The following is a 13131-nucleotide window of genomic DNA, read 5'->3' as shown; positions in this document are numbered from 1 at the left end:
CCACTTGGCTGCCACTTGATTGGTTGTATCTACCGTCCCCCCGGGGAATCAGTATCTTACTGGACAGACCTAGAAGCGGTGATCCTGCGTGCCAAGCTGCAATCGGCCTCCATTACAATGGTTGGTGACTTCAACGTCAACATGGACCCAAAACAGCCTGGTCCCCAGCATCACTATCTCAGTGACCTCTGTGCCGCCTATGGCCTCAAGAACATCGTTAGAGAACCCACTCGTGAAACTCCCCGCTGTCCGAATGGTACTATAATTGATCTCATTCTGGCTGACCCTACCCATGTAACTGAAGCTACTGTCGTACCTCTTGATATCAGTGATCACAGTGCCGTGGAGTGCAATATCCAGGTCGATGTTCCCCGGACTACACGGCAGGCCCCAAGGCACATGCGAAGAATCCATAAGATAGACAGTACCGCGTTCCGTCATGATATCTGTGAGGCCAACCTACATGACTTTTCTGACTTCAATGATGTAAATATCATGTGGAGAGAATGGCATGCCAAGTTTATGCACGTTATGGATAAGCATGCCCCCCTATGTAACTCAAAGCCTCCCAGACAGTCCACACCACGGTGGGTAGACGCAGAACTACACAGGCTAATGCAGCGAAAACGTCGCATTCATAAACGTTGGAGACAGGACAAAACGAATGGAAATCTTCACACTGAGTTCAAACGAGCACGTAGCATTGCTCGGAACGCTTCTCGGCAAAAGAAAAATGCGTACTTCGCCAACCAGTGCAAAGAGAATGCTGGTAACCCAAGAAAGTCCTGGGAAATTCTCAATGCCGTGACAGGGCGCTCACGGTGCCGTCAAGATCCGTGCTGCGACGTCCATGAGATCAGCAACACGTTCCACTCTATTGTTACAGACACAAACCGACCCGACCATCTCGGCGTTCCGTGTGGCCCCAACGGGCCTGTCTTCCTAACCGAGTTCTCCCCTGTAACTCCATCGGACGTTCAACGTCTCCTTCAGCAGGTAGATGCTCGCAAAGCTACGGGAAGTGACGGCATACCGGGTTCGCTATTGCGGCAGTGTTCCGATTTATTGGCATACTCTTTAGCAGTACTGTTTTGCACTTCCCTCCGTACTGGCACGGTTCCTTTGGCGTTCAAGCTGGCGACCGTTGTACCGCTTTACAAGACCGGGGACCCATCAGTCCCCACCAATTATCGCCCTGTTTCCCTCCTTCCAGTTGTCTCAAAGCTGTTGGAGAGAGTGGTGCAGCGTCAGCTAGTTCGCCATCTAGACTTGAGTAATGCCCTACCTGATTCTCAGTTTGCTTTCAGGAAGAAGTGCTCCACTGAGGATGCCCTCTGTGTTCTCACGGACAGCTTGCAGAAGGCGAAGGACAGTGGTCTGGTAACTGGGCTGTGCCTCCTCGACATGTCCAAGGCTTTTGACAAAGTCCGGCATGGTATCCTCATCCAAGACCTTTTTGACGTTGGTATCTCTGGTGTCGCCCTGAAGTGGTTCGCGAATTACCTGACAGATCGCAGGCAGCAAGTTACAGTCGCTTCGGCCACAAGTCGTGCTCTTGACTGCACCTGTGGTGTACCCCAAGGCTCCGTCTTGGGGCCTGTTCTCTTTAACGTCTACACCCGTGATGTGAAATCGGTCTCATCGCCAATACCCAGCGTGCAATTCGCAGACGACATTGCTCTGTATGATTCAAAAGCTTCCGCTGGGGAAGTCTCCAAATCCGTCTCTTCAGCTGTCACTGATCTCGCCATATGGCTTAAGTCACGCGGCCTAATTTTAAACGCCTCCAAAAGCCAGGTAATGACTATCTCACCGCAACATGCCGGGCCTGAGGTCTCTATCGTGTGCTGCGATACCTCTCTACCGATAGTGAAGTCTGCGCGGTATCTTGGTGTCTTTCTTGACAACCGCCTGAGTTGGGATGTACACGTCAGCGCCATAGTGACCAAAGTTGCGAGGAAGATAGGCGCCTTGTGGCGAGCCCGTCGATGCCTCTCCCGCAGCTCGCGCAAGGTATATGTAAAGGCTATTGTCATGCCGGATATGATATATGGTGCCTGCAGCTTCTCTGCAGCCCTCCGCGTGACCCAACTTCAGCTTCTGCAAGCCATGCAAAACCGGGCGATCCGATGCATTGATGGTAGACCGCCATATTCCGCGATGCAGCCCCTCCTGGCTGCCAACTCGATTTACCGCGTCACTGAACTTTTCAAACAAAAACTCCTGATCTTCATCTGGCGTTGTCTAAATGACTCCACTAGCCTTGCTCTAGCCCAGCTTCTCAAACCAGCAGCATGCAGCGGCAGAAGTACGCGCCATCAGCATGCCAATGGTCTGCTCAGCCAGCCAGCTCGCAGTCGGTGTGGCCAAACGAGATTCGCCACCGCAGGAGCATTGCTGTGGAACAGTTTGCCTAGAGAGGTGCGCACCGTATCCAGATTGCAAGATTTTAAGCTAGCCTGCCTTCCTTATGTATGCCTGAAATAGGTTGTGTTTCGTCAGGTTTTGACATGTTCCTTTCTTCTCAGTATTCTCGCTCGCATAGTACTCCACTTCTATGATAATATTGCCTATGCTGTTGCTCATTAGGATTTTGGCAAATTCTATCCTTCGCTTTCATATAACTGGGCCAGGAACCCGTTTGAACTTGCGAAGTAAAATAAAATCAATCAATCAATCAATCAATACCTAATGCCAAAAATAGATATTGTTTATCATCAAGTACACTTGCCTGATGGATAATTCAGCCGAGGTGGTATCTGAGGGAATTGACATGGCATCGGCACATGAATGGCTATCCCCCATCGCACTTGTCAGATTGCCGCTGTGGGTGATACCGGATTTTTCTTGATGCCTAGCCGCTGCCCAAAACTTGGCTAGCCTCCTCCGCTGCAATACCGCTACTGAGTCAGCCACATCAAATCCATCCACTTCCGCGCCACTCCAATACTGCAGCATCTCTGCCATCATGGTTTGATCCTTCTTCACGGCCTCCAGACTTAGATGGATGCCGGCTCTCGCACTACACCAGAATCCAACTGATGTCACCCTCACCCTGCGAATAATCAGCTCATCTCTCCCGTAGCTCCACTTCTGTATTTGTATTGTATTTTGTATTTGTATTTATGGATTCTCCACAGACCTTAGCCTAAATCGAGGGAGTCTCCGTCAACAGCTTATGAAGAAGAAGCTGAGGAGAAAAATAAAAATAGGAAATAGAATGATGCGGGGTGGTAGTAATATAACACAGTGCTCTATGACATCGCTACTCTACTTCTCCTTCCATCATGACCAAACATCAACTATACATCAATTTCGAGCAATATCCATAGCCTGCAGTCATATCATGGCTGCTAAAATCCAGACTACCAGAGGTCATGACTTCGTAACATGCATAATGTACAAATGTAATGTACATGTACACGGAGTTTTGCGGACTACCCGCCACTATCTCGTCTGCTACGGGATACCTGATGAAGGCTGATTCACTCGCCTCTTCTGCTACATGTACTGTGTCAGTGTGAGAAAGAACTAATTTACTTTGAAGAAGACGAGTTCGAGCATACAATACCGTGACTGTATTGCCATGATTTCTACCCTGCTTTTCATTGAAAACACTATCTGCATGACCTCCGAACCCTTTACCATGCAGACCACCAGCACTGATCAGGTGCATTGTACACAATTGTATAGCCTACATACTACAACTGTGGTATAATTGTGTAGTCATGCTCCTACCCCCGAGAGGATGCCAAATTATGCTCCAAATTTTCAACCACCAAATTATGCCAATAATTATGCCGGCATAATCCGCCGGTGCCTACACAGTAGTCAACATGTATGTGTGAGCGCTGCATCGTGTGTTCCGCCAAAGCGGCTGCGGTAGCTACGCTTTTCGCCTCCGCAAAAGCGGTGCAAAGGTTTCATGTGTGACCGCGGCCTAACTTTCGGCATTCTTTGTTGCCGTGGCGCGGAGCTCATGCTCTTCTTCGTTGCGCTTTCCTTCCCCTCTTGGACCTTTCCGAACCTGAGCCTTTCAAGTTGGAAGGTTGTTAGTTTGCGCCTTGGAGAGGTGTTGGAGCTAGGTGTCAGGTCGCCGAATGTCTCAGTAATCCTTGTCAGTTTTGTGCCATTTTGTCGCACTCGCTGACTGCATAAGATCTGGTTACGTTGGTGGACAGTTTGTCATAACTCGTAACATTTTGTCCCTTTCCTTTCTTCATCATAAAATAATTATAATTATTGCAAAAATCTATGGGAGCGAGGGTGAGGTGGTAAGTCTCACAACCAATGCCCGACAAGGGGGCGAACTTCGATAGCTGCATCCATGTTACCCTCACTCCGAGTAGTGAGTACGAGGTCATATGCAATAATGTAACGTGGTTGTAATCTTCTATTTTTCTCCACTTTCTGGGACATATAATGTGTCAACTGTTGCTATGAATTTGAAGTTTGGTCTTCTGTGGTGCCCTCACCAAAAATCTGGCCTGATCGGCCGTCTCTAAAGGTACAAAATGTCATTCTTCCGCAAGGGTGTTTTTGAGGCCATGAAAGTAGGTGTGCTATTGTAATGGGTAGCCGAGTGGTAGGCGCGGTGAAATCAACAATAATTACTTTTATTCTACTTTCAGGTACACACCTGAGATATAATCGTTCGTGAAAGAAGAAGCGGCAAAATAACTGACTTTCTCTCCGGTGCTCACCTAGAGGCTGAATCCTTATTCTTCGAGTTAGCTTTCATTGCTATCCAATCTAATCTAATCTTCTCTTCCTCAAAACAGAAATGCGCAGCCGCTTTTATGCAGCAGACGACGTACGCTTACATACGGAGATACACTAAATATACATCAGGCAAGCTCCGTATTAGTTCCGTACTGCTTCCGTATTGGTCGGGCAGGGATACTACACCCTCCCTTCCTACAGATAATCACGCCCTCGTGATTCTCAAAAATTAGTGAAGAGTTACGAACACAGCGTCAACCGGAAGATGGCAAATTATATCGGAAATGATAACGTTTAGAGTAGACAGAAGAAATGAACTGATAACAAATCATAAGATAGAAGCACACCAGGTTCACACGATCTCACGGGGTCAAAAGGGGAAAGAACTGCCCTCCAAATAGGACCTGAAAAACTACAGCACTCTTGCTGCACAACGCTGGCACAACCCGCCAGGAACGTCGCAGTTCAAAAACCGAACTGAATACACTATAACTATAAGGGGCGTTGTCACACACATTGTCCCACGTTAGCTGGGTAAACCGTGGCTCACCATGATCAGTCTGGATTTAGGCTCCAGTCTCTCCGGAGGCGTGGGTTCGAATCCCACCGCTGCCACCAATGTAATGGGTAGCCGAGTGGTAGGCGCGGTGAAATCAACAATAATTACTTTTATTCTACTTTCAGGTACACACCTGAGATATAATCGTTCGTGAAAGAAGAAGCGGCAAAATAACTGACTTTCTCTCCGGTGCTCACCTAGAGGCTGAATCCTTATTCTTCGAGTTAGCTTTCATTGCTATCCAATCTAATCTAATCTTCTCTTCCTCAAAACAGAAATGCGCAGCCGCTTTTATGCAGCAGACGACGTACGCTTACATACGGAGATACACTAAATGTTTAGGACTCTTTCCCTTTCGGTGAAGACTGTATTAAATTCTAATTGTTCGAACTCTGGTGTAGTGAACTGACACTCGGAAAACAACATGCAGACATGGAACACAACTAAAAATGCAGAGAATGAAACCCGGAAAACGCAAAGGCAAACAACAACCACAACTGTCACTGATCTGGGCAAGAAGCTAACCACCATTCTCTCAAACTTGACAAACTCTTTTCTCTCAAATCGCTGTCCTCAGCGAAACGTGCTCGCGTGCGTGCATTGGCTTACGTGTAGTCTACGTGTACATCAGTGTGCGTGCATGCATATCGAAGTGTACGAGTAGAAAAGAAGAATGATCATGCGCGCATGATGCATCGATGAGTCATACCACCACGTAACCATGGATATAAATAATGGCGACGCGATGGCGACAGCAAAGTTCCGCGTACAAAAGCGCAGGTGCAACAAGGAAAAATCAGAGTGCAGAACAAACAGAAATTCAAATCGAAAGGAGATAAATATTGTGGAGATGAAGCAAATCAGTTTGGTCTGTCAGAGGGTGCTTGCGCCCAGAGACAGGGTGACAGCAAACCCTGTCAGAGAGAGTCAGTGTACAGAATAGGAATACATAGAACGCAGCACGCAATGGAGTTGCTGTGGAGAGCGAGAATGCAAGCAACAACGTAAGTATTATCTATGCAAGTGATTATATCGGCGTATCCGACAAACACGCACAACAAACACTGTATTGTAACAACACACTCGTAAATGATGTTATCCCAACAATACTCATTCTATTTCAGCGCAGTGTCCTGTCCAATCACACTCAAAATCACACTCGTAAATCTCGCACACTCCCTCCTTGCAGCATGTGACAGTTCTGTACACAAATCGTAACTACAATACACTAATAGTATCAACGTGCAACATGTGACATGTGATAGTTCTGTACATCACCACCCTCCCTCACGAACAGTGATTGAGTGAGGCAATAGAGATAACATAACTTACTCAGAATCCACCTCTTGCGGAACGAGCTCATACGAACACAGCATACTCAGAATCCACGTCTTGCAGAACGAGCACAATACTAACACAAACACAGCATACTCAGAATCCACCTCTTGCAGAACGAGCACAGTACTGGTGGCTTACTCAGAATCCACCTCCAGTGGGACGAGCACATTGATTGGTCGGCGGTAGGTCTTGCCGCGGACGAGAATGTCGACCACCCGTACGTTGCCATCTTTGCCTGGGTACACTTGCAGTATTCTTGCGAGCGGCCACTTCCCTCTTGGAGTGCCAGGTTCCAAGAATAGCACTACTTCACCAACACGTACATTGCGGTGCAGATTGCGCCATCGTTGACGCAGGTTGAGCGCTGGGACGAGCTCCTTCAGCCACCTGTCCCAGACGTCCTTACTCAGTCGCTGAACTGCTTTCCAGCGATGTCTTGGATTCACGCGATCAGCTTGATCAGCCAGTTCCTCGAGTGCCAGCGACAGGTCGGCATGGCTGGTGAGGAAATGCTGTGGCGTGAGTGGGGTGAGGTCACTCGGATCTGAGCTTATCGTCGTGAGCGGCCTGGTGTTGAGGAATGCTTCCACAACTATGAACGCCGTACTCAGCTCCTCGTCTGTGCAGTCTCCGTGCTCCAGGATTCCACGCAACGCACGCTTGGCGCACTTCACCATCGACTCAAACACGCCCCCATGATGGGGCGCCTGTGGGGGGTTGAAACGCCACTCGATGTGCTCCGATGCGAGTGCGGCGCTCACTCTGCCGGAATTCAGCTGCTCGACTGCATCCCGCAACTCCTTTTCCGCAGCTACGAAATTTGTGCCGTTGTCCGACACAATCAGAGCCGGTCGACCGCGTCGCTTCACAAATCTACTCAGAGCCAGCAGGAAACCATCAGTGTCGAGGGAGTATGCCATCTCCAGGTGCACTGCTCTTGACTGGAGGCAGGTGAAGACGCACAGATAGCGCTTGGTCTTGACCCTGCCACGACCTTGCTTCGTCAGGAATGGCCCTGCGAAATCCACGCCCGCTCGGTGAAACGCACGTACAGGTTCTGCTGTTCTGAAGCTTGGCAACGGCGCCATCAACTGCTCAGCTGGCTTGGCCCACTGTAACTTGCAGCCAGGGCAGGAACGTCGGTGAGCCTTGACAGCGCCGAGACCACCAACCACCCAGAACTCGCCGTTGAGGTTTGCCAGTAAGTGGTTCTTTCCAGCCACATGCTTGCACTTCACATCCTCATGCGCAATACGTAGAGCCGTAACAGGGTGCTTGCCTGGCAGGATGATGGGTCGCCGGGCTCCACTGGGCAAATGATGAGCGGTTTTCAGGCGCCCGTTCATGCGGAGAAGCCCTGGCTTCGCGTCTCCATCCCACTCTGGCATCAGATGGCTAAGTGCATGCGCCTTGGGCAATGGTTGACCGCTGCGCTGGGCCTTGATGACGTCACTGTAAGAGTCCTGCTGAGCGTTGGCAAACCAGTGGAATTCAGCATTGCGAACTTCGCTCACTGAGAGCTCGGGCACTTCTACTGCTGGCAGGGCGTGCCTTCGCTTCAAGGCCTTGCGAGTCGGACGGCTGCCATCGCGTGCGACGCTGATGCTGGATGTAGCGCTGGATGACTGCTGCGCTGTAGGGTCTGCTGGCTGAGCCTGGCGGTGTCGGCAGTTGTCCGCAAAACGTTTGCACCATGCGGTGACCCGCACAAGTCGTAGCCAGCTGCTAAAGTTGACCGGGTTGAGTCGGCTAGTTTGCTGCTCGTCCTCTGCTGGTACCGTGACTAGTGTGGCCTCAATCATCCGCTTCAACTGGCCAGGTAATTCGGCTGTCGGAACAGAGTCTGGAAGCTTGGGCCAGTCATCCTCTGGTGCGCTGGAGAGGAAGGCAGGACCGTTCCACCACAACGTGTCGTTGGCCAAGTCCTCTGCTAGTAGGCCACGCGTCGCTTTGTCAGCTGGGTTATTCTTGCCGCTGATGTGGTGCCACTGCTTGACGCTGGTCACTTCCTGGATGAGTGATACTCTGTTGCCGATGTCAACCTTGTACCGCCTGCTGTGGTTGCGGATCCAGCCAAGCACATTCATAGAGTCTGTCCAGAATGTGTGCTGGCTAATAGGTATCCCGATGGCTTGCTCCAGGTGCTGGCTCACGCGGATACCGAGTACCGCACCACGTAGCTCAAGTTGAGGGATGCTCTGTCGACGAATTGGAGCTGGCTTTGCCTTGGCCATTGCCAGAGTTACTCTGACGTTGCCGGTAGTGTCCACTGCACGCACGTATGCTGACGCGGCAATAGCTCGATCAGATGCGTCAACAAAGGTGTGAACCGACAGCTGGCTCTCTGGTGCACCTGGTGCCTTGAAGCTGCGTGGAGCCTGAACTCCTGAGAGACCTGGCAGCTCACCGAACCAGGCTTGCCATTTCTTCGTCTCTGCGCTAGGGAGTCGCTCATCCCAGCCAACACCAAGTAGACACAAGTCCTGGAAAAGGATGCGTGCCCGGATAGTGAATGGCGCGATCTGGCCTCTCGGGTCGAACACAGTCGACAGCCCGCTCAGCACTGAACGCTTCGTTGGGCTCTGCTTGGTCTGCTGATAGCGGAAGGTGAACGTGTCGGACTGTGAATGCCAGCTGACGCCGAGTGTCTTCACTGTTGGTAGGCAGCTGTGAGCATCTCGCTCACCCAAGTTTAACACCGCTTCCTTGGCACGGTCGGCCTCTGGGATGGACTCCATGACGGCTGCACTGTTCGATAACCACTTCCGCAAGTGGAACCCACCCTGCGCTAGGAGACACTGCGTTTGCTGCTGGGTGTTGCACGCAGCTTCGTCGGATGCAGCCGAGCTCAGCAGGTCGTCCACATACGTGGACTTGTCGATGGCTTCCACCGCTGCTGCAGAGTACCCGTCACCAAAGTGTTCCAGGGTCTTCTTGACCGCCTTGCCTGCCAGGTAGGGGGATGCCTTTATGCCGAACACTAGCCGGTTCCACTCAAACACACAGACTTCTCCATCCACCCTCCACAGGAAACGATGGTATTTCCTGTCACTTTCTGCGAGAACGACTTGTGGGAACATTTCAGCGATGTCCGCTACCAGAGCAACTGGCTCCATACAAAAGCGCAGCAGCACAGAGGATACGTCGTTTTGCAGCGCTGGACCGGTCAACATCTCGTCGTTAATCGAGACACCGTTGCACTCTGCCGCTGCGTCAAAGACAATTCTGACTTTCGTGGTACTCTTATCGTCGCGTACCACCGGAAAGTGCGGCAGATACCATTGGTCCTCTCCGTCAGTTTGCTCAGTAGGTACCATGCTGACGTAGCCTTTCTCAATATGACTGTTCATGACCTCGTGATACTGCTTCTTCACTGCTGGTCGCTTGTCCAGTGCTTTCTCCAAGGACCTCAACCGCTGCTCGGCCATGATGCGGTTGGAGGTCAGCTGAGGCTGTGACTGGCTGCTCGCCCATGGAATGGACATCGTGTAGCGCCCGTCTTCATACCGCACAGTGTCGTTGGTGTGTAACTCGGCCTGGCGATCAGCTGGCGATGGCGTCTCGACATTGGATGCTGCCGCTTCCGTGCCCACCTTTTCTGTCTCCCAGAACTTGTGAACGATCTCATCGAGCTTACTTTCTTCTTGTACGCCAGCCTCAGTGCACAGGGCGATGCAGGTATGTTGCAGTGCAGTACTGTTGTTCCCCAAGGGGCCGAAACACACCCAACCGAGTGGTGTGCGCCGGGCAATCAGTCCGCTCTCTGAGTGGCCGCTGCGCTCCTCCAGTGACGTGTGCAGCTCTGCTGCATTCAGACCGATCAGAATGCCCACTGTGGGAGACGGCAACGGCTGGAATTCGATGTTTCCTGCCCACGTGCCGCTGTTCTGGGCCCAGTCCACCGTACTCATTGGCGTTACAGCTGGCAGCACCCACGCACTAAACTGGGCCAGTCTGCCGTCTTGAGTCTGGACACCGACATTGATGTGCGGTCGGGTACCACTAACTGTCTTCCCTCCGAGTACTGTGGTCTGCAATGACTCTTGAGGACCCGTAAGTCCAAGCTCCTGGGCCACAGACTCGGTGACGTAACTCGTTGATGACGCTGAGTCGAGCAGGGCGGTCACCTGCATCTGGCGGTCCTTGTTGACTAGTGTGGCAGACACGGTCATGAACGCCATTCCACCGGACGCGCGTAGAGTCGCAGCTGGCTCTTGCAGGATGTGCAGTGCCGCACCTGCTGACGGCACGCTGGCTGTTGGCGATGCTGTGTGCTGCCTGGCTGCCTGTGTCGAACTGCTGACCGCTGTGTGTCTGGCCTTGGCGTCAGTAGTAGAGATATTAATGTGTGGCTTGTCCGATTTCCAAACATGTAACAAACTGTTATGTTTTCGTCCACACGCATCACATGGCTTAGCAGAGCAGTCATTTGAACGATGCCCTGTCTGTAGGCAATTCGTACAAACGCTGTACAGGGGCTTGACCGCTCCCCACCTCTCGCGCACCGACATCTTGCGCAGCTCAGCACATACAGCAAGGGCATGATGCCCCTGGCACACCGGGCACACCGTTGTTCGTGGCTCTGGTGCCGAGGCCGACGTTGTTCTGCTGCTAGCTGCTGGAACGGTGGCCATGGTGTGGTGGCCTTGCGTACGCCCTGTAGCCGCTTTCTCCGGCTTTTTGACCGTCAGGACGTCCCCAATGCGAGCATCGACCTGGCGCATGCGATGCACTCTATCCAGCAGCCATCTGGACAGGTCATCCACGTTACCAGTGGCGTCGTCATAGCGCTCAATGTAGCGCAGCAGAAGGTTGCGGGGCAGTTTCTGTGTTACCGTTACGTACATCTCTCTTCCCGGCATGATGTGGCCTGCCTGCATGTTTAGCAGCACGTTGCGGAGCTTGATGGCGAGCGTCTGCAGAGCGGTGGTGTCTTTGTCGTGCTGAATGCGTGGCAGTGCATACAGCTCTTTCTGCTGGCGCTCGAGCTCGCGCTGGCTGCCACCATACCACGCATCCAGCTCAGCCATTGCGGACTGGTACGCACCCTCGCCGTCCAGCAAGTCCGCTATCAGATCTTCTGCTGCTCCACCGGCCACTGCTTCGCGAAGACGAGCCATCTTGTAGTGGTCGGACACATATGGGTCCTCGTCCACCAGACGCAAAAAACGCTGCTGCCACTTCATGTAGCTGCTCTCTTCCCCATTAAACTTTGGCAGCTCCAACGGTTTTATTTGTGCCTGGCGAATGCCCTGTCTCCAACCGTCTGGTATGCCGTCTGCCCATTTCTGCACGCGGGCCATGTCGGGTGGGAGCGTCTGATGTTCGACGATTCGACGAGGCTGTGGTCTGTACGTCTGCTGCGGTTGTGACTGTTGTGGTGGCTGTGGCTGTGGCTGAGGCATGCTCAGTGCACCCGCAACGGTTACAGGTAGCTGATTGAGCACTGGCTGCTGCCGCACTAGGTACGAGGCAGCTGCTACTGGTTGGTGCACTGAAGCGTGGTGATGGTGCACGGCTCGCTTTCCGTGCTGCACTGCCATTGTGTGCTGCACTGCAGCTCCTGGATGCCGCACAGCTGAGTGCCAGATTGGCCTTGGCTGCTGAGCCTGACTGAATGACACTGCGGAATCGTCGGAGGCCTCAGACGTGCCAGCTGACTGCCTTGCGGCTAACATTCTCCAGTCCATGTTCCGCGCGCCATCCACTGCTGCTGTATGTTCAGTCAGGCTATCATATCCCCGGGTTTCGGCACCAGCTTGCACTGCTGGCTTGACAACGCGACCCTGGTCCACACAACTCAATGATACGCACTTTGCGGCCGGGACGACACGAGTATTGCCACATCTTTGCAAGGCATCGTCAAACTTGGCAAGTGCCTCCGCAGTCAAGCCATGCCCTCGCCGCCTCGGGGAACTCCTCTGGGACAGCTGCTCCGTTTTTATTGCTTCCTCTAACGCCAACTTTTTGGCCCAAATGTCCTTGCGGAGTTCAATCTCCCTTTTCTTTACATCTAACTCCATGGTGGCGAGCTCCTCCGCCGCTTCCAGCTCTGTAGCTTTCAGTTCGACCTTGAGCTGGGAACCGCTACTGGCCCTGGACGGGACAGCGGACACCGAGCTCCTTTTATCCGCAGCCACGGCGAGTTCGGGCTCCTCGTGTCCATATCTCAATGGTGGCACACCCTTGGTTGTGCGTTGGCTCGTACGCGGAGCTGACGCCGAGGACATGATGCTAACTTTACGTTCCACAGCACTATAACTTTACTACAATGTCTACATACTACTACACTCTACAGAACAAGCTCAGTCCGAGATCCGGCTCGAAGGACCAGTTGTTTAGGACTCTTTCCCTTTCGGTGAAGACTGTATTAAATTCTAATTGTTCGAACTCTGGTGTAGTGAACTGACACTCGGAAAACAACATGCAGACATGGAACACAACTAAAAATGCAGAGAATGAAACCCGGAAAACGCAAAGGCAAACAACAACCACAACTGTCACTGATCTGG

General features: G+C 52.1%; 1 protein-coding gene across 1 annotated transcript; it reads right to left on the bottom strand.

Moving 5' to 3' along the window:
- Positions 1–6753: 6753 nt before the first annotated feature.
- On the bottom strand, positions 6754–12849 carry LOC135823027 (uncharacterized). The gene has a single exon (XM_065335863.1). It carries the CDS (start codon positions 12847–12849, stop codon positions 6754–6756), a length of 6096 nt encoding a protein of 2031 aa, XP_065191935.1.
- Positions 12850–13131: the final 282 nt, after the last annotated feature.

The sequence above is a fragment of the Sycon ciliatum genome, chromosome 8 (assembly GCF_964019385.1).
Source record: "Sycon ciliatum chromosome 8, ocSycCili1.1, whole genome shotgun sequence".
Classification (NCBI taxonomy): Eukaryota; Metazoa; Porifera; class Calcarea; order Leucosolenida; family Sycettidae; genus Sycon; species Sycon ciliatum.
This window is presented reverse-complemented; position numbering and strand designations above follow the sequence as displayed.

What these genes read in the sequence shown, in the direction of transcription:
- LOC135823027 (XM_065335863.1), bottom strand. Translation starts at nt 12,849, where the DNA reads ATGTCCTCGGCGTCAGCTCCGCGTACGAGCCAACGCACAACCAAGGGT.